Raw genomic sequence first — 26183 nt, forward strand, 5'->3', positions numbered from 1 at the left:
CCTCCTCTTCTACAGTGCCTTGTTTCTCTTGCGTGGCATTTCTATATACTCTTTCCACCTTCCAGCCATCCGTTCTTTGTTTAGCTCTGGCTTTCCACGTCACCTCTTAATATACGTACGGGCGTTCTCTTTTCTGCAAAGGTCTTCAATTTTCCTCGTTCTTTAACTTAAATAGTTCTGTTACGTTCCTCGAATGACTTCGGAAATGTTTCTATTCCAAGGATTAAAATAACCGTCAAAGTCATTCGTGGTGAAAATAATTAATTACAGCTTCAATCAGTGCACACTAATACTCATCTCCTCAAGTTAAAGGCAATCAAATCGGTGCAGGTGGAAGTTTCAGATCACGGGAATTAACAGCTTGGCGTTCAAAGTCGGACCAGTTGGTATCCAGGAAGAACTGTTGCGTCCCAGCATACCAGTGCAGAAGTTCGGAACATTACGTGGCCTATGGAGACACGGATGAGGAAGTGCCAGCGATATATAACGCGCTGCGGCTCCACAGAACTCCGTCGTCTCGAGGCTGATACGGTGGCAGCAGGATACCACAGCAAAACCTTCAAGGTGAGTGCTGATTTTAAGAAAGAATGATTGAAATGATGATCTCACGTGCAGAAAGTTTGTCTTAAACTGGAGAAGCCTTTATTTTTTGCATGCAGTACCTCTTCTTATTTTCCCTGCTTGCAGAAAATATTGGAGAGAATGACAGTTTATTTGTTTTTATCCATACAGCGATTTTCGTTTAGTATTCTGTCTCACATAGCGCAATCAGTTTTTCGTGTTGATAGTTTTATGTGAACTATATATAGCTTGTCTTGTTTCTGATAAAGCTGTGTCGTCCACTGTTGTACTAGACATGTTAAAACTCTTAGTTTCTCACTGACGGTGTTTTAACAGTAAAACGCGAGCTTTGTTCTGTTTGATCGCTACAACATGGTCTGTGACTTCAGCTCATGTGGTGTTATAGCTGTATAATGCTATACGATGCTACAGTAACAAATGCGATGGCGTGACAATGGAATAATCATGCATTTTTTGCATTTATATCGTATTTAGGATAAGGGTAGAGTTGGAAGGGTCTCTTTGGTTGCTATACAATATAACGGCACTTTCGCGTACAGTTTAGTGCAAAACTTCAATACATTTCTCTAAACGGACCAAATTTCCTGTATCTGTAGCAGTCCTGCGTCTTCGTATCTTGATGCAGCCGCCGTTATTTCCCTACCGTCTTCACGTTTTCCCCCTCTAACTTACGATTCCATTCACACTACACACATTTCAGTTAAACACACAAATTATTAACTTCCACTCATCTAAAAGTAATTTTGCGGGCTTCTATAGGAAATTATTTTTCACGGTTGCGCTGTTAATTGAGGAGTACCTTTCTTTCCAGGGCTCCTGGCGTTCCTGTCAACCATGAAGTCCCGTAGCGCCCATTTCTGTCCATTTCCTTTTTTTTATTATTATTTTCAAATCGATCACAACACTCATTCCTTTATTCTGCTGCCAAACTAACGCTACGTAAATACGTATTAACTTAGCCCGTGCAGTTTGTAAAAGAAGAGCATCTGAAAACAGTTTTCCATGCGAAAGAAGTGCCTAATTCAGAGTACGTTAATAAAGGCCACATACTTTTTGTCTTAAAGATACTGAGGTAAACTATTGACGAAAACAATGGACATGTATTCAGCATGAGCCCGGTCCAATTCCTAAATCATTTCAGGTGAACACCAGGGTAGTTGGTTCAACAAGCCACGACCGATTTCGGCTCCGCCCCCTCCAAACCAAACCTACTGCTTCATTCCTGATGACTTCGTTCAGGATGGCACGTTAAACAATAATTTGAATGTCAGCATGCCTTTCGCTCCGAAAACAAATAAAGATATTTCACTGAAAAATACGGCAACCAGCCACTTTTTAATGCGTTTTTTTATTTACGCCAATATGCATTTCGGGTTTGCACCCATCTTCAGCTGGCAAATTACATGGATCTTCAGTTACTACAGTAGTACAATCTCGACAGCAGTTTGGATGCTGCAGCAGGCCTGTGCAAAAGCAACGACTCCAATCATTTACTTCAATTTCGCGAGTTTAAAGTCACACACTATCAGTTGTTCATTTTAGCGTCGTTTATCAAACACGATATCCGAACAGTTCATTTCTTGACCATTATACACGTCGGAAGTTCACTGCCCTAGTGATAGTGCTTGTGATCACACTTAACGTTCGTTATCTTTTTATTCCCGCTTCGCGTAGCTCGACGACAGATTAACAACGTTCCTATAATAGCGACAAATCTGGTGCATCTTGTGTAGTCAATAGACATAAAATGGGCTTGCTTTAGATTTCTAACGATCTATAGCGTTCGAAGGTGCGTCGCAAATGTAGTTTTGAAGTAACATCTTGACAGCAGTCACCGCTCAGACTACTTCACAAATGTTTCCGACAAGTAACGAAGTTGGGAAATTTGACTCAAGAGTGTCTCGACTCCCCAGAAACAATTATTTCGACATGTAATCACCGGCGTCACATGCACCACATGTCAGAATGTAGCTACACACATTCTGTAGTCTGACTCTCCACAGTGATCCATGAAGAACTGAGGTACTCGTGGATGGCCCTCGCCAATTTACATGGTGAATAGACAGCAATATCAGAGTCTTCGGAGTTTTCGAAAAAAAGAATAGTTATATCTGTTATGAAACTCATAATTGTCCAGGTTTAAAGAACAGGACATTACTGTTTGATAGCATGGGGTCACATGTCGAAAGAAAGAAAAACAGAAAATAAAAGAACACAACATTCACGGGAAATCATTTATCATTATTTATTATATGTATCTTCACAGTTAACAAATTTACAATAACAATCTGAATGTTATTTTATTTATTGTGAAGTGGCTCCTTGGATCATGAACACCATCATCAGTGTTTTGTTTTTCCAACATTCCTCGTTCTATCTTGCCATATTTTGCATCATCAAACGTCTTCAAGAAAGAACAAAAAAGTTTGCTGGGCGAACGCGTTAACTGTGATTAAATATGTATTCTTTCCAATCAGAATACAGTTACACATCGCCAGTTCATTCCAGGCTAAGTGATTAGTTACTCGCACAGCAAATCCTACAGTCTTAAGACGCCACTCTCTCCTTGAATGCGATTCATTTGTTATTCCCTTTCGTGTAACGTTTCTAGTAGTTATAAGCTCCATAACTTACCCACAAGTCTGACATGACTCCATGTGAAAACTGCACCTTCTTCGAAGACAAGAGGGAGCGGGACGTTCGGCAAAATTCACTCGGTGTTGTATCTCTCCTATTGTATGGAATCATCTTTCTAGAAAACGTGAATATAGTGGGCTCATTTTCATCGCTTTTATGGTGTAAAAAAGTCTTAATCGGTACACAACGACGCTAAAACAAACTAAAAATGCAATTAGACGTGAAGTTGAAAGATACTGCATCTCACGAGGCACGGGAGTGAGCTGCGCAGAACCATCATTGAAACCCGTCACGTCTGTTCCGCGAACGACGGCGCGGGCGGTGGCGGCAGCATTAGCTGAGTGCCTCGTACCGCTGCTTCGCCTTCTTCCAGCGCTGGGAACGGCGCGCGGCGGCGGCGTCTCCAGGAGGCGGCGGGGGCGGAGCGTCGCTGCCCAGGCCCGCGGTGCCGCGCTGCTCCGACAGCGGTATCTGCAACACAACAACATACTGCAGTCACACAGAATAAAGGAGGCGCAGGCATTAACGACACGCACACTGGGCTTTCTTCCGGATTTCTGCAACACCTTAGCTGCAGCGGGGTCCACGGCCAAAACAAATTTTCTGAATGGCGATAATCTGCCACACTGCGTGTCATTACTTGCAACAGAATTCCCTTTTATGTAGTACTTTTGACTAGGGCACAGTTTTGACCGTGCAGACATTTTCAAGTGTAGGTACAGTTTAAACCGTCAAACGGACATATTTGGATTAGGCGTTCGCGAGAATGGCGAGACAGAAGCCGCACCGCAGCCGCCGCGGCCCGCCTGATTTTTGTAGCAAGTGGTATATTTGACTAACCACAATATTCCGCGGCAGTGCGGCGTTTCGTGCCGCGCTGCCGGCTCGATCGGTGCAGACCGCGTTTTCCGCCACGCAGCTACGCCGCTGCGCCTTGCCCGTGTTCTTGGCACGCACATGGGGACTAAATCTCTCAGACGACTTAGAGGATATTGTGAGGTTACAAAATTTGATAATTTCACACATGTCTGTCTCATATCGCGACTTGAGACACTTCTGGTTATAGACATATTCATTATTATTCCTGGCATTTAAAAAAACCCATTCGTCGGGTTTGCATTTAAAAATGCATACGCTGTTTACTTTACACTAGTGCACTTTAGGCCATACATTGCTGCACAAGAAATGTAGCTAACAAATCGAACATTCAACTAAAATTTCTTATATTGTGTGGTATGTTCATCTATCTGAAAAGTATTCCATCTTGTCGTCTGCAGTGTGAAAGCCTTATTCACAAAACAACATGTAGTGACACTCGTAGCAACATCTTAATAGCAACTTAGAGAAATAGTAAATACAAAAGTGTTTAATGATGTTCAATACATGTAACGTCAAATTCGAGTGGGAAGTGACATTAAAAGGCAGGTTTTTTTTCCTGTGGATTAACGAAAATTTCTGTTCAATTTACAAATTTTTAAATTGAAATAAAATAATCACAGGTCATTCTGAAGCAAATATAAAATCGCCTCCGATCTTGATTAAGCTGTAGAGGGAATACAAGTTTTTACTACAATCATCTTTCTAAATTTATGTCCCGCATTTGTCTTTCAGTCCTTAGCACTGATTGCTAACTTTTTAAGTTGCCACTACTGCTTCTGGTCTAACGTCGAAACATCTCCCACATAAAGGAGTCGATCCTTCCTCCTCTTTCATTTTCCAGTGCAGTTAAGAGGCAGTAGTTCATTCCCAATAGGATACTTTTTCCTACAATTATGCCTGTCTCTGAATACAGCTACGGCATTGAGATACTTGCGTCAGCAAGCATATACCCCTTCTCTTTCTTCTGTGTATTGATTACTGTATTCATCTTCATTCACTGTCATGTTCTCAAGAGTCACTGCAGCTGTAGTTATTCACTGTCACGAATAGGCCTTACAGCATAAAGAGAATTTTACAATTGCTGCTTTCTTTTGCAAATTATTCCAACGTACACTCAAAATGAAGTTCGTGGTAGTTGTTTACAAGAGAATTAACTTTTTTATATAAGTTAATAATCGATAGATGTAGAAAAAAACTCGAGCTCCAGATAGATAGATAGATAGATAGATAGGCAGACAGTTCACCCATCCCGGGAATCGAGAATGTCGACGACTTTTTCTTGTTACCGACATTAATACTGGCAAGATATGGGTCAGGGGATTCCAAGACTTTCGAGAATGCTTTGATTTTGAATTTGTATAACAAATGAAAAAGAAATAATTTTTGGTTTGATATAATTAGGCATTAAAAATTTTCTAATTTTTTAATTCTTTACTTCTACTGCGAAACCTCGTTTCTTACAAATCTCATGATTCTAGGTCAACGGGAAGTACATTATACGCTTTGATGTGTGACTTTGCGAACATCAAAATATGTTATATAAATTGCCGTCTCTTTTGATTGGAATGACTTAGGAGCTTCATGTTTTTACGCTGCTAAGAGACGACAGGCCTTAGTATGTGACAAAAAAATTTCAACTTGATACATTTAACCATACATTAGAAAAAGGGTTCTTAACAGACCGACAGACATATAGACAGCCGGATAACAAATGACTTTTTTCGTGTGAGATAATTACAATTAACAATTAATTTGCATATATTTATCTATAAATGTTTTAAATACAACGCAATGTTTTCTTAAAAATTTTCATTCGCTGTTTCATCTGCTCAAGAGTGGAATTTTCAGAAACAGTTACGGAGAAGCCAAATACAAATTTCCATAGATTTAGCTTTGGAAATGTTTTCATGATGAAAATATTTCATAAAACTTTTCATCAGCTATTTCACTCCCTTAGGGAGGTGTTTCCAAAAACACTGAAACGCGTATTTTCGTTATTTCTAACCGAGAATTTAAATAATAATTTTCATAAATTTAGCTTTAAAAATTTTTCAGTAGTTCTGCAATAATGACGTATTTAAAAAAACTATTTTATCTCTTTAGTGGCTGAATTTCAAAAAATTCTGAAAAACTTATTTGTTATTTCTGACTGGGAAATCAAATACCAATTTTCGTAGTTCTAGTATCAAAGTTGTCTTAATAGTGCCATTTTTAAAAAGCCTTTCACCCGTTATTTCACCCCCTTAGGAGAGCAATTTCGAACAATCTCTTCTTAAACAATTCCTACAGTCTAAGATGAACACTCTCTCCAAGTTTCAGGTTTCTATCCTCAGCGTTTTTGGTTGGGCGATGATGAAGCATTCGATCAGTCTGGCCCTATTTCACGCCTTCGGGGTTGAACTTTCAAAAACAAAGAAAAACGTCTTTGATCTTCCAACCGAGAAACCAAATACCAGTTTTCAAAGATTTAGCTTTAAAATGCTAATTAAATACTTCCATAATCGTTTCATGCCCAATTTCATCCTCCGCCCCCTTAGGAGATGAATTTCCAAAAACAACGAAATGCAAATTTTCTTTTAATTTCTAAAAAGCCAAATACAAAATTTCATAGATTTAGCTTCAGAAATTAAATATGTCCACAAAATCTGAATCCCTATTTCACCCTCCTAGGGTTGAATTTCCAAAAATACTGAAACCGCGAAGTCAAATACAAATTTGCATTGATGTAGCTTTAAACATAACCTTAATTGTTCTTTAACAATGATTTATTTTCAAAAACCCTTGCATCCCCTATTTCATCCCTAACGGGTTGAATTTCCAAAAACGCCAAAATTCGTATCTTTTTCATTTCTGTCAAAGGAAGCAAATACCAATTTTCGTTGTTCTAGCTTCAAAATTGCCTTAATAACGTAGGTTCACGAAGCCTTTCATCCCATAGTTCACCCCCTTGGGAATGGAATGTCGAAAGATTCCTTGTTAAACTACGCTTACACCCTCTGCAAATCTCAAATTTCTATCCTCAGTGGTTTGCGCTGGACGATGATGAGTCAGTGAGTTAGTTTTTTGGGACATTACCATTTTACATATAGAAGATAGTCATTTTCGTCTGTCTTTAAGGAACTAAAATTTTGCTTGTGCTTCCAGTCACATTTCTCGTCAGCACTGTAGTTCCTTTCCCCATCTCATCGCCAATAAACTTAATCACGTTAACAGCAGCCCGCGCAGGCATTCACCTAGTCACGTGACCCAATTTGTTCACGGTTCTATGGTTTCATTTGTCCAGTAATACACTCTTAAAACACATTGAGTTGAGTGGGGTTTGAAATAAACAGAAGACACCAGGCGTTTTCTGAAAAGCCGAACTGAACACAGGAAACTTCATCACAGCTTGTTCACGAAACACTTCATATCAAGTTGTTTATTTTAAAGCCCGGCCACACCACAGAATTTTAACAATTTATGACCAAAGTATGTTTTGAGTAAAACTCAAATACGACCTTTTAGCGGGTTACACCACACACTTGAAAATGGCTAAACAGCAGGAAGTGAGCAGTAGTGAAGAATACGAAATAAAAGCGGCCAGTGAAGCAGATGACTGTCACAAAGAAAATTCAGTAAGTAACTCGCACAACTTAAGACACCTGTACACACTTCATGATTGGCTCTAAGCTGCAAACTGCCAGTATCCACTTATGTAATGAAACTTCCTCTCACAGACTGAATGTGTCCTCACAACCATCACTCAAACGCGCTATCCTTACATTCCTCACAGCTTGACACTGTATATCTAACGTAAGGCAGGCACAGATAGTTCACTCAGTTGGTAGAGTGATTCCCCGGGTTGTGGAATAACTAAAACAACATGCGTTACGTAGTGTGTCACAAGGTTCCACAGTTAAGTTCCATGGTTATGCAGCACATCTATTCGTCCCTATACTCAAAGTTCATATGAATAAGGTTCAAATGGCTCTGAGCACTGTGGGACTTAACATCTGAGATCATCAGTCCCCTAGAACTTAGAACTAATTAAACCTAACTAACCTAAGGACATCACACACATCCATGCCCGAGGCACTATTCGAACCTGCGACCTTACGGTCGCGCGGTTCCAGACTGTAGCGCCTAGAACCGTATGAATAAGGGAGAAGCTAGTTACCTCATAAGAAAAGCGTTACAGTTGATGTATAGACAAGTGCCATCTCTTAACGCGATCCATACTTGAAACTTTGCATGCGAGCCAGACGGCGGTACCTCCACAGGTCTAGAACGAAACCTGCTAGTCACAAAATGCTGAGACAATTTCCCTGATGTTAGAGATATTGTGTTTTACAACGTCATCCGTGACATATATGTGCCATCCACTTCTATCTGAATTAATGCCAATACGTTTCACCGCCGGTGTCCTAACAATGAAGTTCGTGCACACGTGTTAGCCGTTTACAAGTTACTGCTTCAGCCTGTAGTACATCACGAGGTTTGAACTGATCCAACATCAGTTATTTCTTAAGTCATTTTGTTACATTTGGGGTAGGTGAAGTAGAAACAGCCAGAAAGATAGGCGGCGAAAAGCAGGTATAAACATTACGATAGTTTAGTTTTCTATCGTTATCCATATTTTTAAAAAACGTTCTTTCTAGTATGTGAAAAAGAGAAAAGAAGTTTGGATGCCCCAACACTATACTTACTATGTTCACAAGGCACTTTCTAATAATTAGGTCACTACAGCTCCAACAAGTACGGTAAGGATTTAATTAAAAACGAATCGTAGTCACATGTATAGATGTATGACATCTTTAAATACCGTAGCTTTATATTTTTCATCACAAGCGGGTCCACAAACATGCAGACGATGAAGCCTGAATATTGGCAATTACTTATTGGTCAATAATTCCGATGACAACTTGTTTAAAAAGCCACTTTCATGCGTGATGGCGTGAAGATATTCCGTATCTTCCACCGCTGAAAAAATATACATCCCTTATCGCATCTCCGTCTCAAGAAGTTAGTGTACTGAGACTAGCAATCTGTTAAATTGCTCCTGTTTTCTTAAAAAATCATCTTCCTGGAAAATGAGTTATCATTATTACTCTTTTGGCTACAAGTATGGTCCTCTTTTAGCATAATGGCGGATCCCAAAGACATTCTGACTGAAAGGTAGCATTTGATCAATAAGTAGGTTCCCTCGCCTTTTAGGTTCTTCAGCAGCTAAGGTCTCTGTGCGACATTGCATTACCATTTTGGCTGCAGAAATAAATAAAAAGCGAAGTCTGCAGGGCAAAAGTACATAAAAAACAAATTTGTGACTCGAATTAAAGGCTGTGTCACATTCGTGTGCACCCAGACGTCCTTAGAAAAGCTACACATACGCAGAGAGAGAGAGAGAGAGAGAGAGAGAGAGAGAGAGAGAGAGAGAAAGCGATAACAAGAAATTTAAGTCACCCTGTAAATTTCAACATATTTTTATTTGCTTTACATCATTTGTGTGACATATCTTCAATGCACCCTCTATAAATTGAAGATATGTTCATGTGAAATTTTGACCTTGTAATTGTTCCACTCCGGCAGTGGCTCTGAACACTATGGGACTGAACATCTTAGGTCATCAGTCCCCTAGAACTTAGAACTACTTAAACCTAACTAACCTAAGGACAACACACACATCTATGCCCGAAGCAGGATTCGAACCTGCGACCGTAGCAGTCCAGCGGTTCCAGACTGCAGCGCCTAGAACCGCACGGCCACCACGGTAGGCCACTCCGACAGTCTTAAGCAGTATGTATGCAAATGCTTCATGGCACATCGTCAGAGTATGGACCGTCACGGGACATTATGGCCTGTCTAGCTTAAGGCCGTAAAGTGTGATCATTATGCCTTCTAATGATGTTATGTATCTGATTTTGTTTCTCTTTTTCAAATTAGATAAATAAATACCTATTGTGCAAGAAAGCCTATACACCCATCTCAGACTATTCAGTATAATAAAACATGCGGTGAACAGTACAAGTTGGTAATGACATGTTATAGACGGCACCGAACTCGAGAAGTGAGATACAATGAAAAGTTCTCCGCGATCGCATACTCAGGATCTGATGGAAAAGAGGTCGTGTAGCGGCGAGGACGATTCAGAGTGCCTCATTACCTGAGCAAAAGCAGCCACAGGAAAAAAGAAAAGATGGGAGCCATATCGTACTGTCGTAGCGACTGGGGGCAAAGTCGGTATAACTAGAGTGCAGCCGCGAAGCCTTTCTGTGGCGAGACACCGGTCGGAGAAGCACCCGTCTCCTTGGCGCGCCGCGGGCGCCTTCTGCACGTACAGTGGGATTTTTCTTTGGCTTTGAGTGCACGGCTGCACTGCGGCAGTGGCGGTACTGAGCGCGCTCGCTCTAGTTTTTTTTTTTTTTTTTTTTTTTTTTTGCAGAGCAGCGCAGCGCAGTGCATGGTCGCGTGCCCCCGGCTCCACGTGCGCACAATGGATGGCCGGCGGCGGCGTCGCCGAGTGGGTTCTGCCCCTTCCCTCCATCCCCCCCCCCCCCCCCGACCCTTTGCTAGCTCCGCTTATTTATTACCTGCCGTGCATGTCTGCCGGCGCCGCCGCTGCTGCAGCTCCTAATGCTTCCTCCTGCCGTGCTACGGGCCACCCACAAGGCTTCCTGGCTTCTGAGGCTCGTCGTCATAGAAGAACGGAAGAACGAGGGGAGGGGTTGGGACTACGATAGCGGAGCGGGCCGTGCCTGCCACCCCGCGCCGCCGTCAACAAAGGCCACTGCAGCCATCTCGTTATGACGGGTGCAGCAAGGTGGAATGGTGCCGTAGCCGGGGGCGGCCGCGCCACGTGTCGGCCAGACGGCAGACGGTGCAGGGTAATCTGGGCTGCTCGGGCCCCCGTCCATCCGCCACCCACAGCAGGGCGAACACGGTCGATGTACTTACCTGCCACCCGGCCAGCCTTGAGGCCCGCCTGTCTGCCAGCTGCCAGCCACATAACAACACGATGCGCGCGAGAGCAACGATCCGAAACGTCAGCCCGCCACAGTAACATCCTTCATATAGGAAGTGTATGCTCTCATTCCGGCACGAAACTATTATTCTGGACAGTTCGATTCTGCACAAGTGTGGTCGCAACAGAGGAGGACTGATGCAGAAGCAGCACCTACTCGCGATGTATTGTAGTTTTCTTTTTTTTTTTAATTATGAGCCGTCTTTTAAGTAGGTACAGTTTTTACATTATGAGTAAAAACACAAAACTGCATCTCATAACAGCCTGTTCCTTAAACTACTCTGCAATGTAATTTCCACTACAATTGAGGCAGCTATGGTAACTAACAACCAACTTATCAATTTCCGTCTCGTAAATATCAGTCACCTGATTGGCTAACCACTGCTGAACAACCGATTTTGACGTCATTGTCTCTGTCGTAGCGCCGACCGTGTAAAGATTTTGTTTAATTGCATGAAAAAGTGGTAATCACTGGACGTTAGATAAGGGCTATATGGAATATTCTACTTGGGCCATATGTTGCCAGTCGCCATCAAGCAACGCAAATCCGTTAACTATCTTATCATGCCTTTCGGTTTTGAGTGCTCGGCGAAGTTTATTTGATATCTCACAATACATCTCATAGGTGAATGTGCTACTGTGGAACAAAAATCCAAAAGCAACACAACTGCATCACTCAGAACACAGTAAATATGTCTTTCCGAGCAGGCCGTTGTGGCTGTGCGGTTCTAGGCGCTTCAGTCGGGAACCGCATGACCGCTAAGGTCGCAGTTTCGAATCCTGCCTCGGGCATGGATGTGTGTGATGTCCTTAGGTTAGTTAGGTTTAAGTAGTTCTAAGTTCTAGGGGACTGATGATTTCAGATGTTACGTGCCACAGTGCTCAGAGCCATTTGAACCATTTGTCTTTCCGAGGTGAAGTTGTTTGACTGGACTTCGCTCTTTGCAACTTTTCTTCATCCCAGCCTGGAAGAAGTGGTTTCGAGCAACGTCTCACTTGGAGCCGCGAGCAGAATCCTCAGTCTTTGTTACACGAGACAAATTACGCGAAGAAGATTGACTACGTAACGTTTATGGACAGAATCTGAACTACTGCACTTACAAAACAGTTTTAGTAATGGTCGCCAGCCTAATTTTGCCTGCGAGATTGGGTTAAACTTGTCACTACTCCAATATCAAAAATAAAATGGTGTGTCGCATCGCACTCTGTAAGGGGCGATCAAAAAGATTCCATCTGAATACTTAGCTGCAGCGTGAGTCCGATTTGGGTATATACGAGTAGTGGAACCGAGTTTGTAGAAGCGCATTTTGTTAGTGCGGGTTGCCTACTTCAGAGGCAGGTATGCACTCTGGGGCAAACCTATTGTTCTCCTTTGATTGACAGGTCATTAACTTGTTGTTCTCCTTTGATTTACAGGTACTTAACCTATTGTTCTGCTAAAAGCATCCGTCGTTTTGATTAACAGGCGCTTATCTATTGCACCCCTGCACCCTCACCCCCTCCCCCTCAGGATATCCCCCCCATCGCTGCTGCAGGTGCACATTCAGGTCTGAGTTATTGGAATTTATGCAAATTAATCCATCAGAATTGTTATCATAAAAACCTTTGCTATTTTGGACTGTCGAAATTAGACTAAGCGTATGCAGTCCGTCAGAATTATTGTAAAAGCTATGCTACTGGGACTGTGGAATTTAGTTGTATTAGTAAAGAAAGTATCTCCACATTAGCTTTTAGCGTAGATTTATAAAAAAAAAATTCCTACCAGTGTTACTGTTGTGGCATGTAAGTTAAAAATATTTCTGCAATGGAATAGCATAGTCAATTTATACCTCATATTGTATTAGTGTGAACTGAATAAACTAAGAAAAAAATTATTCGCCGTATGTCTTTTTTGTTATTGTGTATATGTATATAAAGACTGTGTATGTCTCACATGACACTAGTTTTGCTGAAGATGAGTCCTATTAAGGAGGTGAAGTTTAAGTAATTGTAGTATTTAATTCTAGTTACACTGGTAAATATGTTCCTGGCTCCCAATATTCTTGTGATTCTTGTATGTATTTTATGATCTGTAGACAAATTTTGTGGGGTTTAACTGCCAGTGCAATTTAGCGATCTGTGCAAAATAATTTTGTCTGCAGAAAATAATGGCAGCCGGTGCTCCCACGCCTGCAGCAGCAGCAGTTTGACTGGTAAATTCAGTGACGAATGGACTGTCTCGTTAGGATTGCTAGGAACAATGCACCCTTTGCTATTCTGGGAAACATTGGAATATATCTCTCGGTGCTGGACCCACACCGCAGCTATGCGCCATCACACCAGCATTGGTGCCTAGGTGATCACATATTTCAACAGGAATTTATCAGGTGTCAAGTATGAAAGAGATGCCGCTGCCTCATCCTTGCAGGACCCAAACTGACACCAACGCATAGCTTGGCAGTTAATGACCATGTCATCACTTCGTGGGGATCGCCAGTGCATCCTGACTCCTGGGGAGCAGGTGCAGAGTCGGCGGCAGCGGCGTCGGAGGTCGAGTGGCGGGGTGTGTTTTTTATTAGCAATCTTCTGTTTAAACTACATTCCATCGATTTCACTGACCAATAGGATGCTGTGACTTAAAAGAAACTACTCCATACATGTGAAGAATATCGAATTACTTAATTTACATAATTTTTTATATCAACGTGGTGTTAGCAGTACAGAAGTTAAGGAGAGGGTGTGCATGAGTGGGTGACATGAAACAGAACAGCAGGTTAACTGCAGAACACTAGGTTATTTTGCATAATTTTTATGTAAAATGTAGTACAATAGTTTAAGGGGCTGGGTGACAAAGAATGATGCACCAGAAATGGCGTTCAAAAGCATGTGAAATTCGAAAATTGTACCAGAAAATGGTGGGGGGACATAACTAGTTACTTATTTGGTATCAAAGGCAGTACTATAGTTTAAACAAATGGGGGAGACATGGATAACCATTTAGCGGAACAATAGGTTAAGTGCCAATAAAGGACCAAACATTAGGTTAAGACACCTAGAGTACAGCGCAAAACATTAGGTTATGGAACATGTTTGTCCCATGTAATTACTTCTTACGAGACCCACACATTTCCAAACAGCAGAGAATGATGAGCAAGAGAAAGACAACCCCCATAAACTGATTTTTTATAAATAAACATTATACCCTTGAATTTCCTGTTATGAGACCCTTCCTCTCCACCACCAGACCGCCATCTTGGATTATGTCACGGAAGGGATAACAGCATCCTCTGGTGGCAGTACTGTGTACTAAGTCAATTGGACTTCAGACCTCCGGGTGAACACACTTGATGGTGGTACTGCCTCTAATTGTTTAAATATTGACTGAAAATAAAGACTTATGTCCAGCACAGGCCGAGTCCTTTTCATCCAATTCCTAGGAAGAGGTGGCGGTCGGATGATTTAGGTTAGTGGAGGTAGCCCTAGTGCCATTTTTCCCTGCCATTCTCTTAAGTTAGTGGAGGTAACTGTGGTATGTTGCATTGTCCTGATGGAATTTGAACTTTCTACCATTTTCTGGGGGAGGGGGGAGGGAATTTAACCAGAGGGTGATAGGTTAATTGATCTATTTAATTATGTTGTCAATCAAATTGATAAGATCGAAAGGGGCTATTCCAATAACGCAGACCTCAAAGTCCACCTGTAGCAACAATGGGAGAGGTATCCTGAGGGAGGGGGGGGTGAGGGGGCAGGGAAGCAATAGGTTAAGTGCCTGACAGTCAAAAGGAAGGATCCTTTTAGCAGAACAATAGGTTAAGTACCTGTCAATCAAAGTACAACAATAGGTTAATGACCTGTCAATCAAAGGAGAACAATAGGTTTTCCCCTGAGGGCATATCTGCCCCTGATGTATGCAACCTGCACAAACAAAATGCGCTTGTATGAACTCTGTTCCACTACTTATAAGCACTGACATATAGGCAAGGGATTAATGTGGCATTCGTATATTTCCGACGTGCATGCGATAAATGCAAAAACGTGAATTATGCGTTCAAATACGTCCAAACAGGACCAACGTGACGTTTTTCTTTTCTTGGCTGCCGAAGGACAAACACCGGTAGACATACATGGGAGAGTATGAGCCGACATGTCTGTCAAAGCACTCCGTTGTGAAATGCTGCGCCAAGTTCCGTGAACATCGGGATCCGATACAACTCGCCAGTCGATCTTGGGGATCAGCCTCAACTGCGAGACTCAACTGGGGAACACTCACGCACCCGTCCTATAGTCCTCAACTCCCCTCGCCCCCCTCTACCCTCCATGCGAAAATCACGCTTCGATCCCTTAAAAAAGGTCTTGAAAGGTCTATGATTTCTGTCTGTCGAGGATATGCAGCAGGTAGTTACGAACTGCAGCAGGACGAGGTGCTTTACCAAACAGTATCATCAACCTGGTGCGTCGGTGGAACGATTGCCTCAATTCTCAAGGCGATTTTACCTGGTTGGCATAACGATTCTGGACTGTACGGCCTTAGAACAGAAACTTCTTGATCGTCCCTTTTAGTTAACGGCATCCGATCCAAATTGGTCTCTTGCAAATTCCGCAGGTAACTTCCTCAAAGATAAAACAGACAGTATTGTAAAATGCTTTAAAATGTTATTAGGAAGGCAAAGAGTATGTGGTACGCAAATAAATAGCAAATTCACAGGATAACATTAAAACCATATGGTCACTTGAGAAGGAAGTGTCTGATCAGCAGCACAAGGTCGAAAATATTAAGTCAGTTCGTAATAAAAATATTTCTCTTACTGCTAAGGGAGATTTATGTACAGTATTTAACAATAATTTTCTGAATGCTGCTGGTGAATTAAAAAAATAGTTTCTACTGAGAATCATACAACTCTCTTGGAAAATGCCTTTCCGACAGTTATGTCTCAAATACTCCTTTGTGATACTGGCAACGTACAGATTGAGTCAATAATTAAATCACTGAAGAGGACGGATTCTCATGGATATGATGGAGTGCCTAGCAGAATATTAAAGCACTGTGCTGCCCATGTTAGCCCTATAGTTAGCCATATTTGTAAGTTTTCCTTTAAGAATGGTCAGTTTCCTGAACGATTAAAGTACTCAGTAGTAAAGCCGATTTATAAAAAGGGAGAAAGGGATAATGTAGACAATTTTACACCTATGACATCAGTGTTTGCTAAAGTTAGTGAAAAGGTTGCGTATGTAAGGATAGTTGCTTATTTTATATCACATAATTTGCTATCAAATGTACAGTTCGGCTTTAGAAGTGGTTTAACAACTGAAAATGCTATGTTCCCTTTTCTCTGTTAAGTACTGTATGGATTAAACAAAATGTTTCAAATGCTAGGCATCTTTTTTTATTTAACCAAGAAGGCGTTTGATTGCGTTGATCAAAAAATATTGCTACAGAAGTTGGACCATTATGGAATACGAGGAGTAGCTCACAATTAGTTCACCTCTCACTTTAGCAACAGATTATTGGGGGGGGGGGGGGGACAGCCCAGGATCAGTGTTGGGGCTTCTCCTGTTCCTTATTTATATAAATGATACGCAGTATCTGTTTCAAATAGCGCAATTCATGAAAAGTTCATGACTTGTACGAAATAAATTAACGCTAAATCACAGTAAGACTCAGTTTTTACGGTTTCTAACACACAATTCAACAGAACTCAACGTTTTAATTTCACAAAATGGGCATATGATTAATGAAACTGAACAGTTCAAATTTCTTGGTGTTTAGATAGATAGTAAACAGTCGTGGAAAGTCCATGTTCAGGACTTGTTCAAAGACTTAAGGCTGCCATTTTTACTATTTGAACGGTATCTGAAATAAGTGATCGTTCGACACGAAAAGTAGTCTAGTTTGCTTATTTTCATTCGCTTATGTCGTATGGTATTATATTTTGAGGTAACTCTTCCATTTGCAAAGGATATTTTTGGCTCAGAAACGGGCAGTTCGGGCAATAAGTTGTGTAATTTCGCGAACCTCCTGTTGACCACTGTTCACTAGTTTGGATATTCTGACATTGCCCTCAAAATATATTCTTTATTGTCGTTTCTTGTTAACAATATCAGATTAATCCCTAGAATTAGCAGCTTTCACTCAATACTAGGCAGAAATCCAATCTGCATTTGGATCACACTTCTTTGACTCTTGTACAGAAAGGTGTGCAGTATACTGCTGCATCCATTTTAGATAAGCTACCACAAGAATTAAAAAATCTTAGCAGTAATCCACGCGCTTTAAAATCGAAACTGAAGAGTTTCCTCTTGGCTCACTCCTATTCTGTCGAGTAGTTCCTTGAAAAATTAAGATGATTCTGTTATACTGTTGATTGCGTTTACCTAAACTTATGGCATGCCTTTTTTGGGTTGATAAACATTTTATTTTATCTCTTATTACTCTTATGTTGTAATTTCATGTACGGACACGTTCCATGATCTTAGATATTTGCTCCTCAATTTCGTCCTACGAAACTAGACGACGTCAACAGATCTGCCAGTCACAATACCCCACTTAAGGTTCTACGAAAAAAACTGTAATTTAATTTCTTAAATTACATCTTGCGCAGTCCATCTCATTCGCTAAACACCATCATCAGCTAATTAATAGCCCAATGATTTTAAATACGGCCTTTGGCTACTACACGGTAACAGTCGCCTAGAAAACCAAAAAATAAGTAATAGAATTCCAGGTCCGCGGATGGGAGTGCCAATTCTTGTAAGCTTTCGTATTGGAAAAATAACTTCGTTGATAACAAAGGATAAAAAACTACTGATTCCAAAAACGTTAAACAGTTTTAAACACGAAGCCCAACGGTTTGCCTCCTTCACCCAGAAGGAATGCTGGCGGATTCCTCGATTTCGCGAGCACCCATTTACGCCCGAAAGTCTTCAAACATTCCAACCAGCCTATAACTAAGGACGGAATCGTAAAGTATCTGTTTTCTTGAACTTTACAACTTTCAGCACCAAGTCTTCGGATATGAAAAGTCGTCACCCACATTGCACTTCATCGGGAAAATTAGTCTGACAATATTCAAGCACTCTAACCCATTTTCTTGCTATCCCATCACTCGTAGTGTTTCCTCCGTAAATTACATTAATATACCGATGAATTTAAGACAGTTTTCACATCTTTTGCAGACAGCAAACGAATCAATGCGCGTATTTCATACCGGAGGTGACATTTTCAGCTACCCATGGCATTATAAATAACCACAAACAACTATGATGAATGCTTCTGTTTGGTGTATGTGCGCAGCCAATAGGCCCAGACACTGAGTGTGCATCACCTACCGCAGTAGTACTATATTTAAAAACGTTACTTCCTTAAGAAAAAAGAACCCTACCTAGTAGCGTGCCAAGAGCAAGGTTCCAAAACCCACAAATGAGATGTCGATCCCATTCGAAGATTGCCTGAGAAGGGGAATGACATGCTGTGTAAATGTGCTAATTTACAGATTGCACTAACAGCTGTAATTTTTAGGACCTAACCATAACATTAATAGCAGAACCTTCACTTGCCCACGAACATATTCTCTCCCGAGTCATTATAATTCCTTACTATTACATGCAAGAGCATTTGTCATAACAATTTGCACAGTATTTCAGAAGGGAAAATTTTCGTCTCAGAGAATTTCGATTCGCAAACACACGTTTCTCAAACGTCTGTGCTACTCTCATTCAACTTGTACGCAGGAATACTTCAAGTACCTGCAGGGTTTCGGAAGATGACTACGCGAACGCTGCAAGACATGCAGAAAAGAGACATATCAATAGAAAGCGTGTCAGTACATGTGTGCGGTTCACTGAAGTCGCTGCTGTTGCCGAGAAGGCGCAAAGACAGTAGTCCGCCTTGGAACTCTTCACTGGATTGCCTACCTGCATTGACGAGCTAATTTCTTGAGACGATTTAGAGCCGATGATTTGACACGCCTGTCACTTAGTGGTGCGCTCTGCAACTACACCACGCCGTTTATTACGTATCGAAACTCGGAGAGATTCAATGTTAGGTGTCCTTTCTTGTATGGTTTTCGCGCAGTAGTCATTTGAAGCCCTGGAAGTACTTATGCACATTTCAAAGTTAACATTTTTCACGTTGGTAAATGTGCATCCTTCGACGTGTAAGTCATGAAATTAACAGGGACGTCATTTTTTTTAACATGTATGCTTCAAAAACTCGAAACATAAATCACAAATGGCTGCTCGTTTTAATTCAACCATCCTCTGGTCCTATCAAGACAGTGTAAGGCTTGACAAATATTTCATTTGGTTTTGCTGTCGTATCAACGGCATGTGCTTCAGCGCAGTTACTCATAATATCAGCCGAATAGCAGATGTTGAAGATCCCCGACTAGGTCTCTGTCCTAATTCAGATTTTCAGTGTAATGTCGCTGTGAAGTATTTCTGTTCATCATGCAGACTTAACAAAATGTTGCAGGGAAGGTCGTTACGCACTTTATCAGTTACAAGTACTACATTCGTAAGTCTTGTGTGTCTTTTCTTATATTAACAGTCTTACACACACACACACACACACACACACACACACACAGAGAGAGAGAGAGAGAGAGAGAGAGAGAGAGAGAGAGAGAGAGAGAGAGAGAGAGAGAGAGTATCAGATCGGCATCTGTCAACATGAATGTCTAAAACTGTCAACAAACTACACAGATCTGCCATGCTTTCCACACGAACGCACTGTGCAAATCCATGTCTTAGCCAAATGCTCTACCCACAGACTAACGAAGAAAAGAACACAGGTATAACCAACAGTTCGGGAATGAATTTCCGAAGGTTGTTGCAACATTATCAAGTCGGCACTGCTAAACGGTAATTACTCTCTTACTTACATAATAATCTAGCTGAGAGCTATATCTTTCAAATATCGACGATCTTATGTTTCAACTGTAGTTCTTCAGCTCGAGAGTCTCTCCAAAAGAAATGCACACAATTTTTTTTTAATCCATCTTTTATTCTACATGTTTGAAAGTTTTACAGTGTGTAGATACATCTTTTAGGAACAATATTTTCATTTCTCCACATAATTTCCATCCCTCTTCTGGACTAACCTGTTGGAGCCACTGTTTGGCAGCGTGCACAAAGAAGTCATCATCTTCGAACTTTGTTCCACGAAGAGAGTCTTTCAGTTTCCCAAAGAGATGATAGCCACATGTAGCCAGGTGAGCGGGTGTTTCGGTGTAGTCCATCCGAGTTTTATGATCGCTTCCATGGTTTGTTGACTGACATGTGGCCGTGCATTGTTGTGCAACAGCAAAACATCCTGCTTTTGCCGATGTGGTCGAACACGACTCGGTCGAGCTTGAAGTTTCTTCAGTGTCGTCACATATGAATCAGAATTTATGGTGGTTCCACTTGGCATGATGTCCACAACAAGAGTCCTCCAGAATCGAAAAACACCCTAGCCATAACTTTTCAGCAGAAGGTGTGGTTTTGAATTTTTTTTTTTTCTTGGGTGAATTTACATGCTGCCACTCCATTGATTGCCTCTTCGTCTCTGGTGAAAAATGATGGAGCCATGTTTCATAACCTGTCAATTCTTCCAAGAAATTCATCTCCATCATTCTCGTTCTGTTCCAAAAGCTCGCTGCATACCGTTTTTCTTGTTTCTTTCTGAGCCATTGTGAACATCCTGGAAACCCACCTGGCACAAACCTTTTTTTAACGTCAATACTTTCAGTATTCTACAAACACTTCCGTCCCCTATTCCAACGTAGCGTGTCAATTCGTTCACTGTGATGCGTCTTTCAGCAGTCACCAATTCGGTAACTCTCTGCACATTGTCTGGAGAGTGTGCAGTACGAGGCCTTCCGCTGCGAGGACAATCCTCAATACTGCCGTGTCCGCTTTCATCACGTAACCTGCTTGCCCACCGACTAACTGTACTGCGATCGACTGCAATCTCCATAAACCTTTTTCAACCTCTTGTGGATGTTTCCCACTGTCTCGTTTTCATAGCACTGGAATTCCATGACAGCACGTTGCTTCTGACGAACGTCAAGTGTAGCAACCATCTTGAAGACATGCTGTGACGGCGCCACTCACGGGAACAGGATGAACTAAGTTTAAAAACAAGCGGGAAGCATGTATCTACACACTGTACAACTTTCACACATGCAGAATGAAAACTGTATTTTTACAAAAATAGTGTACGTTTCTTTTGGAGTGACCCTCGTAGAACTGTAAACTGACTCCTCCTGATTCCTCCACGTCTCTTATCTCTATTCGGTTGCGAAATTCTGTAACTTCCTTCTAGTGCAGCTTCTTTCCCAAGTTTCTGCTTCATATCTACAGCGTACCACAGACTACTACTGTCCATAGAGGTAAGTTAAGAGTCGGAATGAGACAGTGTTCCACAGCATTCATATGGACATGGTTTTAGCTCTGGCTTCCTTTTGTATTACAGATGAGCGCGCTGACGTTTTTGCTATTAATGCTGGGCGTCGCCGCCTTGAGCGAAGGAAGAAGGTTTGTGTTCGAGAACAGACGCGGAGAGACTGTGTGGGTGGGTGCCCTTGGTAACGCAGGAAAGGGAACTCCCAAAAGCGGCGGTTGGGAGATGCGCCCTGGTTCTTCGGTAAGTAGCCAGTCTTATCACAAATGGTTGTCATTTTTCTACGATATAAGCTTGCTATATGAAATACCCCGGAATCCACAGGGATACCTAAACAAGGTCTTCTATTTTCCATTGAAATAAAGAAATATGTCATCTTAACATTCATTGTCATCACTTAAACATTACCATATAAAAAGCAATAATTAATATGTATTACATTCTCCAATAGCTAAAGGCGCCCAAAAGCCTTTTTTCACACATTCTAATAACTTTATGTTTAATACATTTAGTTATTTGAGAATAAACTGCCAAGAATGTCTTGATATTTGAAGAACGAACATTTGTTACATGTGGTAGGGGACCCTGGCATAAAACGTGCACCGTTGAAGATTTAACAAGAATTGCGGTCACATTAAGAAATTAAAGATACAGTTTCCGTTCTCATCGAGGGGTGTATCAACAGGTCACCATCTACGTGGACGATTCATGGGCAGGCCGATTCTGGGGTCGCACTGGCTGCTCATTCGACGGCTCCGGACGTGGCAGATGCCGGACTGGAGACTGCGGCAACAGGCTGTACTGTAACGGCGCCGGCGGCCAGCCTCCTGCGACGCTTGCAGAAGTCACCCTGAGCGGTTGGGGCGGTCAGGACTACTACGACATCAGTCTCGTTGATGGCTTCAATATCCCCGTCACGGTGAGTGCAGCAATTTTCCCACAGTAAATTTACGTGTCCTGCCTGGGCCTCAGTCTCAAGGCAGAAAACTACTGTGGAGTTATGACAAATAGGCAACTACACATCGCGTGTCGATATTTACGATTCCAGCATTAATAATCTCTTCAGGAAAATATGTAATTATAAGAGGGGTGTTCATGAAGTTTTAACTATCATCTCGAAAAACTCCAGATGCGTCCATGAAATATGACGATGCTGTTAGTCCTTCTCTACACATCTACTCCTCAATGTGACATTTTTCCCAACGATGGATGACATGTTAGAGACTGATTGGAAAAGTCTCTCTTTTGGCTATTCAGGAAGGGTACCACTTCAAAAACAACTTCGTCGTCATCCTGGAAGTGCCTGCCACGGTATGATTTCTTCACCAGAGGAAACAGCAAGAAATCACTGGGTGTCATGTCGAGCTGTTACGGGGGTGAGGGAAAAACTGGTATTTTGAGTAAGCAGCATGAGTGAGAGTGTCCTGCACAGAATGAGCTCGAGCGTTATCGTGGTGCATGTCCGTACCCCTTGGGCAGCTTCCCACAAACCTTCATCCTCACAGCTTCCTGTACCCTTGTCAGGTAATTTTGTCCTGTGATGGTTCGGCAGCTGCGACCATAATCTTTAGCACTACACCATGGGTATCAGCTTGCCTAATGAGACTGGATTTTGGCCATTTCGTTGGTGAACCCATATGTTGCCACTACTTGCTTTGCTTCTTTGTCTCGGAGTCGTACTGATTCAAGCACCGCTCGACCACGGTAGCTAGACGGCTAAGGAATTCATATTCGTTGACCTGACACGGTTGTAACATTTCCTCTGCTGCTCGGTTCAGCGGGTCAGAAGGTACCAAACCTAGTGGGCTGCGACCTTTGTCAAAAAATATTCAAATGTGTGTGAGATCTTATGGGACTTAACTGCTAAGGTCATCAATCCCTAAGCTTACACACTATTTAATTTAAATTATACTAAGGACAAACACTCACACCCATGCCCGAGGGAGGATTCGAACCTCCGCCGTGACCAGCCGCACAGTCCATGACTGCAGCGCCCTAGACCGCTCGGACCTTTGTCAGATTCAAAAATTTCGTCCGAGATTATGAAAACTGGCTCATGACTGATTTCCACTTTATCCACTGTCGCTTCGATTGTGACTCGCCGGCTTCGAAAACTAGGACCCCGTTTGTATTATTGTTACCAGTGCTTCTGAGAGAGATGGCCAGTCACTTCGTTCGCCGTTATTCAGAGTTACTGATCGCAATGGAAGCGTCTGCGCCACCTAAAGCATTGTGTCATATAACGATGGTGCAATGTTACCGTACGTTTCCACCAGCTCAACATGGATTGTTGCAGCCTTGTTCCCCTTCGGATTCAGAAAGCAAATCACTGAACGGGACCCTACTTAATGGGCTGCGCTGTACTAAACTGGCTGCTCTAGCTGCGCGCTACGGTACTGTGCGCAGGGATTTCAATGTGTGCGAGGACTCAGATTTGTATCTGCAATCAAACAAAAAAGTTAATTACGCAACTTTTTGTTTTGAGGTGATAAGCAAAATTTCACGACTACCCTTCTTATTTCTAACCTTTTTTGTGAACAGGGATAATTAATAAAATAAAACTAGCATTTGAAGTAGTAAAGGGTACAGCGATTAGTCGGAAGGGTGTTTATAGCATATCTAGATTTCGGTCACTGTGTAGCCATCTTCAGTGCAGTAAATGTAAGTTAAAACATTAAAAACACTTGTATATGCAGATAGTACCAGCCGGACTACTCATTTCAGAGGCTGGACCGCTCTGACGTCGATACCACACTGGAAGCAAATTCTATAAATACACAGAGGTATACTGAAGTCATGTGGGCACCGCAAAGAGTCGCAATCACTGCAGGGCTCTATCCTTAGAAGTATGTTTAGTCAACAGTGCAGATATTGTTGACTGAGTAGTTAGGTAATGTTTCTGGATCCAGCTAGGACTGATAAATTCAGTTTCTCAACAGTGGTATGTATCAATGTCTGTTAACCTGTGACGGAAAAATCAACATTTCTGTTGGAATATACATTAGTGACCGGCCCACAACTGTCCTTTCAATCCAGAATGAGATTTTCACTCTGCAGCGGAGTGTGATCGAATCTCCGCCGTGACCAGCAGCACAGTCCATGACTGCAGCGCCCCAGACCGCTCGGACCTTTGTCATATTCAAAAATTTCGTCCGAGATTATGAAAACTGACTCATGACTGATTTTCACTTTATCCACTGTCGCTTCGATTGTGACTCGCCGGCTTCGGAGTTTCACGTCCTTTCAATGTTCCCTAAAACACTGTAAGAAAACACACCTCTTCCGAAAATGAAAGCCTCTAGGATGAAATTTCCATCGCAGCCTAAACCTCTAAAATTTGTTGATAGAAGAAACGGAGTTATTCGCATTTTCAGTCAAAGAGGCGCGCTTTTCTGCAGTGATGCAGTCTGTGGCAGAGCACCCGGACTGAGACATGCAACCTCACCCGCCGTTCCGCGTGTTGCAGATGGAGCCCATCGACAGGCGAGGCGGCGGCGACCACTACCGCTGCAACGCCGCATCCTGCCGCGCCGACATAAACGCGCAGTGCCCGCCCGAGCTCCGCTCCGACGGCGGCTGCAAGAGCGCGTGCCTCGCCTTCAACACGGACCAGTACTGCTGCCGTGGCAGCTTCGGCACGCCTCAAACCTGCAGGGCGTCCTCGTGGCCCAGGAACTACCCCGCCTTCTTCAAGAACCTGTGTCCCGACGCCTACAGCTATGCCTACGACGACCGACGGAGCACCTTCACTTGCGAAAAAACAGGCTACAGGATCATCTTTAGTTGAGCCACTGTCTGGAACGCATGATTCAGTTTCCTTCAACAACCCAGACTTTTAACAATCTGTTGCAATACACTTTTGTAATAAGTGAATAAACAAATAAAATAGGTATTAGTTCATTCCAAACTTTTTTACTGCTCGATGAACAAACATATTCAATTTACGGTGAATTTTACGACTCGATTACATAAATGAACTCTTCATTAAAACACAAATTTCATTTCGCTCTAGACGATAACAATAAACGAAACCTTTGAAGCAATAGTCCAACATAAATGACGACTGATTTTCATATTATACGGGCTGTATACTGTTTACAATCATCAATAAACGCTTATACGCCTATGGATACGTCAATTTGAACAACAACGTCAATATATTGAACAGCGTAATACATTGTTAAGATCAGTGACGATCATAAAAAAAGCACTCCGTCGTCAGGCCACGAGTGGCCTACCAGGACCATCCGCCCGCCGTGTCGTCCTCCTTGGATAAAGCGCATAGGATGGGCGTGGGGTCAGCACACAACTCTCCCGGTCGTTATGATGGTATTCTTGACTGAAGCCGCTGCTACTCGGTCGAGTATCTCCTCATTTGGCATCACGAGACTGAGTGCATCCCGAAAAATGGCAACAGCCCATGGCGGCCTGGATGGTCACCCATCCAAGTGCCGACCACGCCCGACAGCGCTTAACTTCGGTGATCTCACGGGAACCGGTGTCAGTGACGATCACAGACATGAAAAATATTTTTTGGAGGTATTATTCTTCGATGATGTGCCATTTGCTACGTTTCTGTTTTTGTGAAATGTTGCTTTCATAATTTTAACCACTTTTCTGTTACTTAGGTTTTAATTTATATACCACAAACGCTATAAAAAGCAGAACGAGTTTTCACTCTGCAGCGGAGTGTGTACTGTTTTGAAATTTGCTTGCAGATTACAACTG

General features: G+C 42.2%; 2 protein-coding genes across 4 annotated transcripts in view; one reads left to right on the forward strand and one right to left on the reverse strand.

The window, feature by feature from the left end:
- Positions 1 to 480: 480 nt before the first annotated feature.
- Positions 481 to 25355, forward strand: LOC126272693 (uncharacterized). The gene is made up of 4 exons (XM_049975720.1): positions 481 to 564; positions 21528 to 21698; positions 22141 to 22374; positions 24922 to 25355. The coding sequence occupies exons 2-4, from the start codon at positions 21528 to 21530 to the stop codon at positions 25240 to 25242; spliced, it is 726 nt and encodes a 241-aa protein (XP_049831677.1). The 5' UTR covers positions 481 to 564; the 3' UTR covers positions 25243 to 25355.
- LOC126272690 (angiogenic factor with G patch and FHA domains 1) overlaps positions 2803 to 26183 on the reverse strand; it is a 257783-nt gene continuing 234402 nt past the window's right edge. For all 3 annotated transcript variants that reach the window (XM_049975714.1, XM_049975717.1, XM_049975715.1), the window contains exon 9: positions 2803 to 3690. In XM_049975714.1, coding sequence (XP_049831671.1) covers positions 3553 to 3690 — 138 coding nt within the window. In that variant the 3' untranslated portion in view covers positions 2803 to 3552. The remainder of the gene's footprint in view (positions 3691 to 26183) is intronic.

Source organism: Schistocerca gregaria, chromosome 5, assembly GCF_023897955.1.
Source record: "Schistocerca gregaria isolate iqSchGreg1 chromosome 5, iqSchGreg1.2, whole genome shotgun sequence".
Classification (NCBI taxonomy): domain Eukaryota; kingdom Metazoa; phylum Arthropoda; class Insecta; order Orthoptera; family Acrididae; genus Schistocerca; species Schistocerca gregaria.

What these genes read in the sequence shown, in the direction of transcription:
- LOC126272693 (XM_049975720.1), top strand. Translation starts at nt 21,528, where the DNA reads ATGAGCGCGCTGACGTTTTTGCTATTAATGCTGGGCGTCGCCGCCTTG. An exon ending in AGATGCGCCCTGGTTCTTCG is followed by an intron (nt 21,699 to 22,140) that starts GTAAGTAGCCAG and finishes GTGTATCAACAG; the next exon opens with GTCACCATCTACGTGGACGA. An exon ending in GCTTCAATATCCCCGTCACG is followed by an intron (nt 22,375 to 24,921) that starts GTGAGTGCAGCA and finishes CGCGTGTTGCAG; the next exon opens with ATGGAGCCCATCGACAGGCG.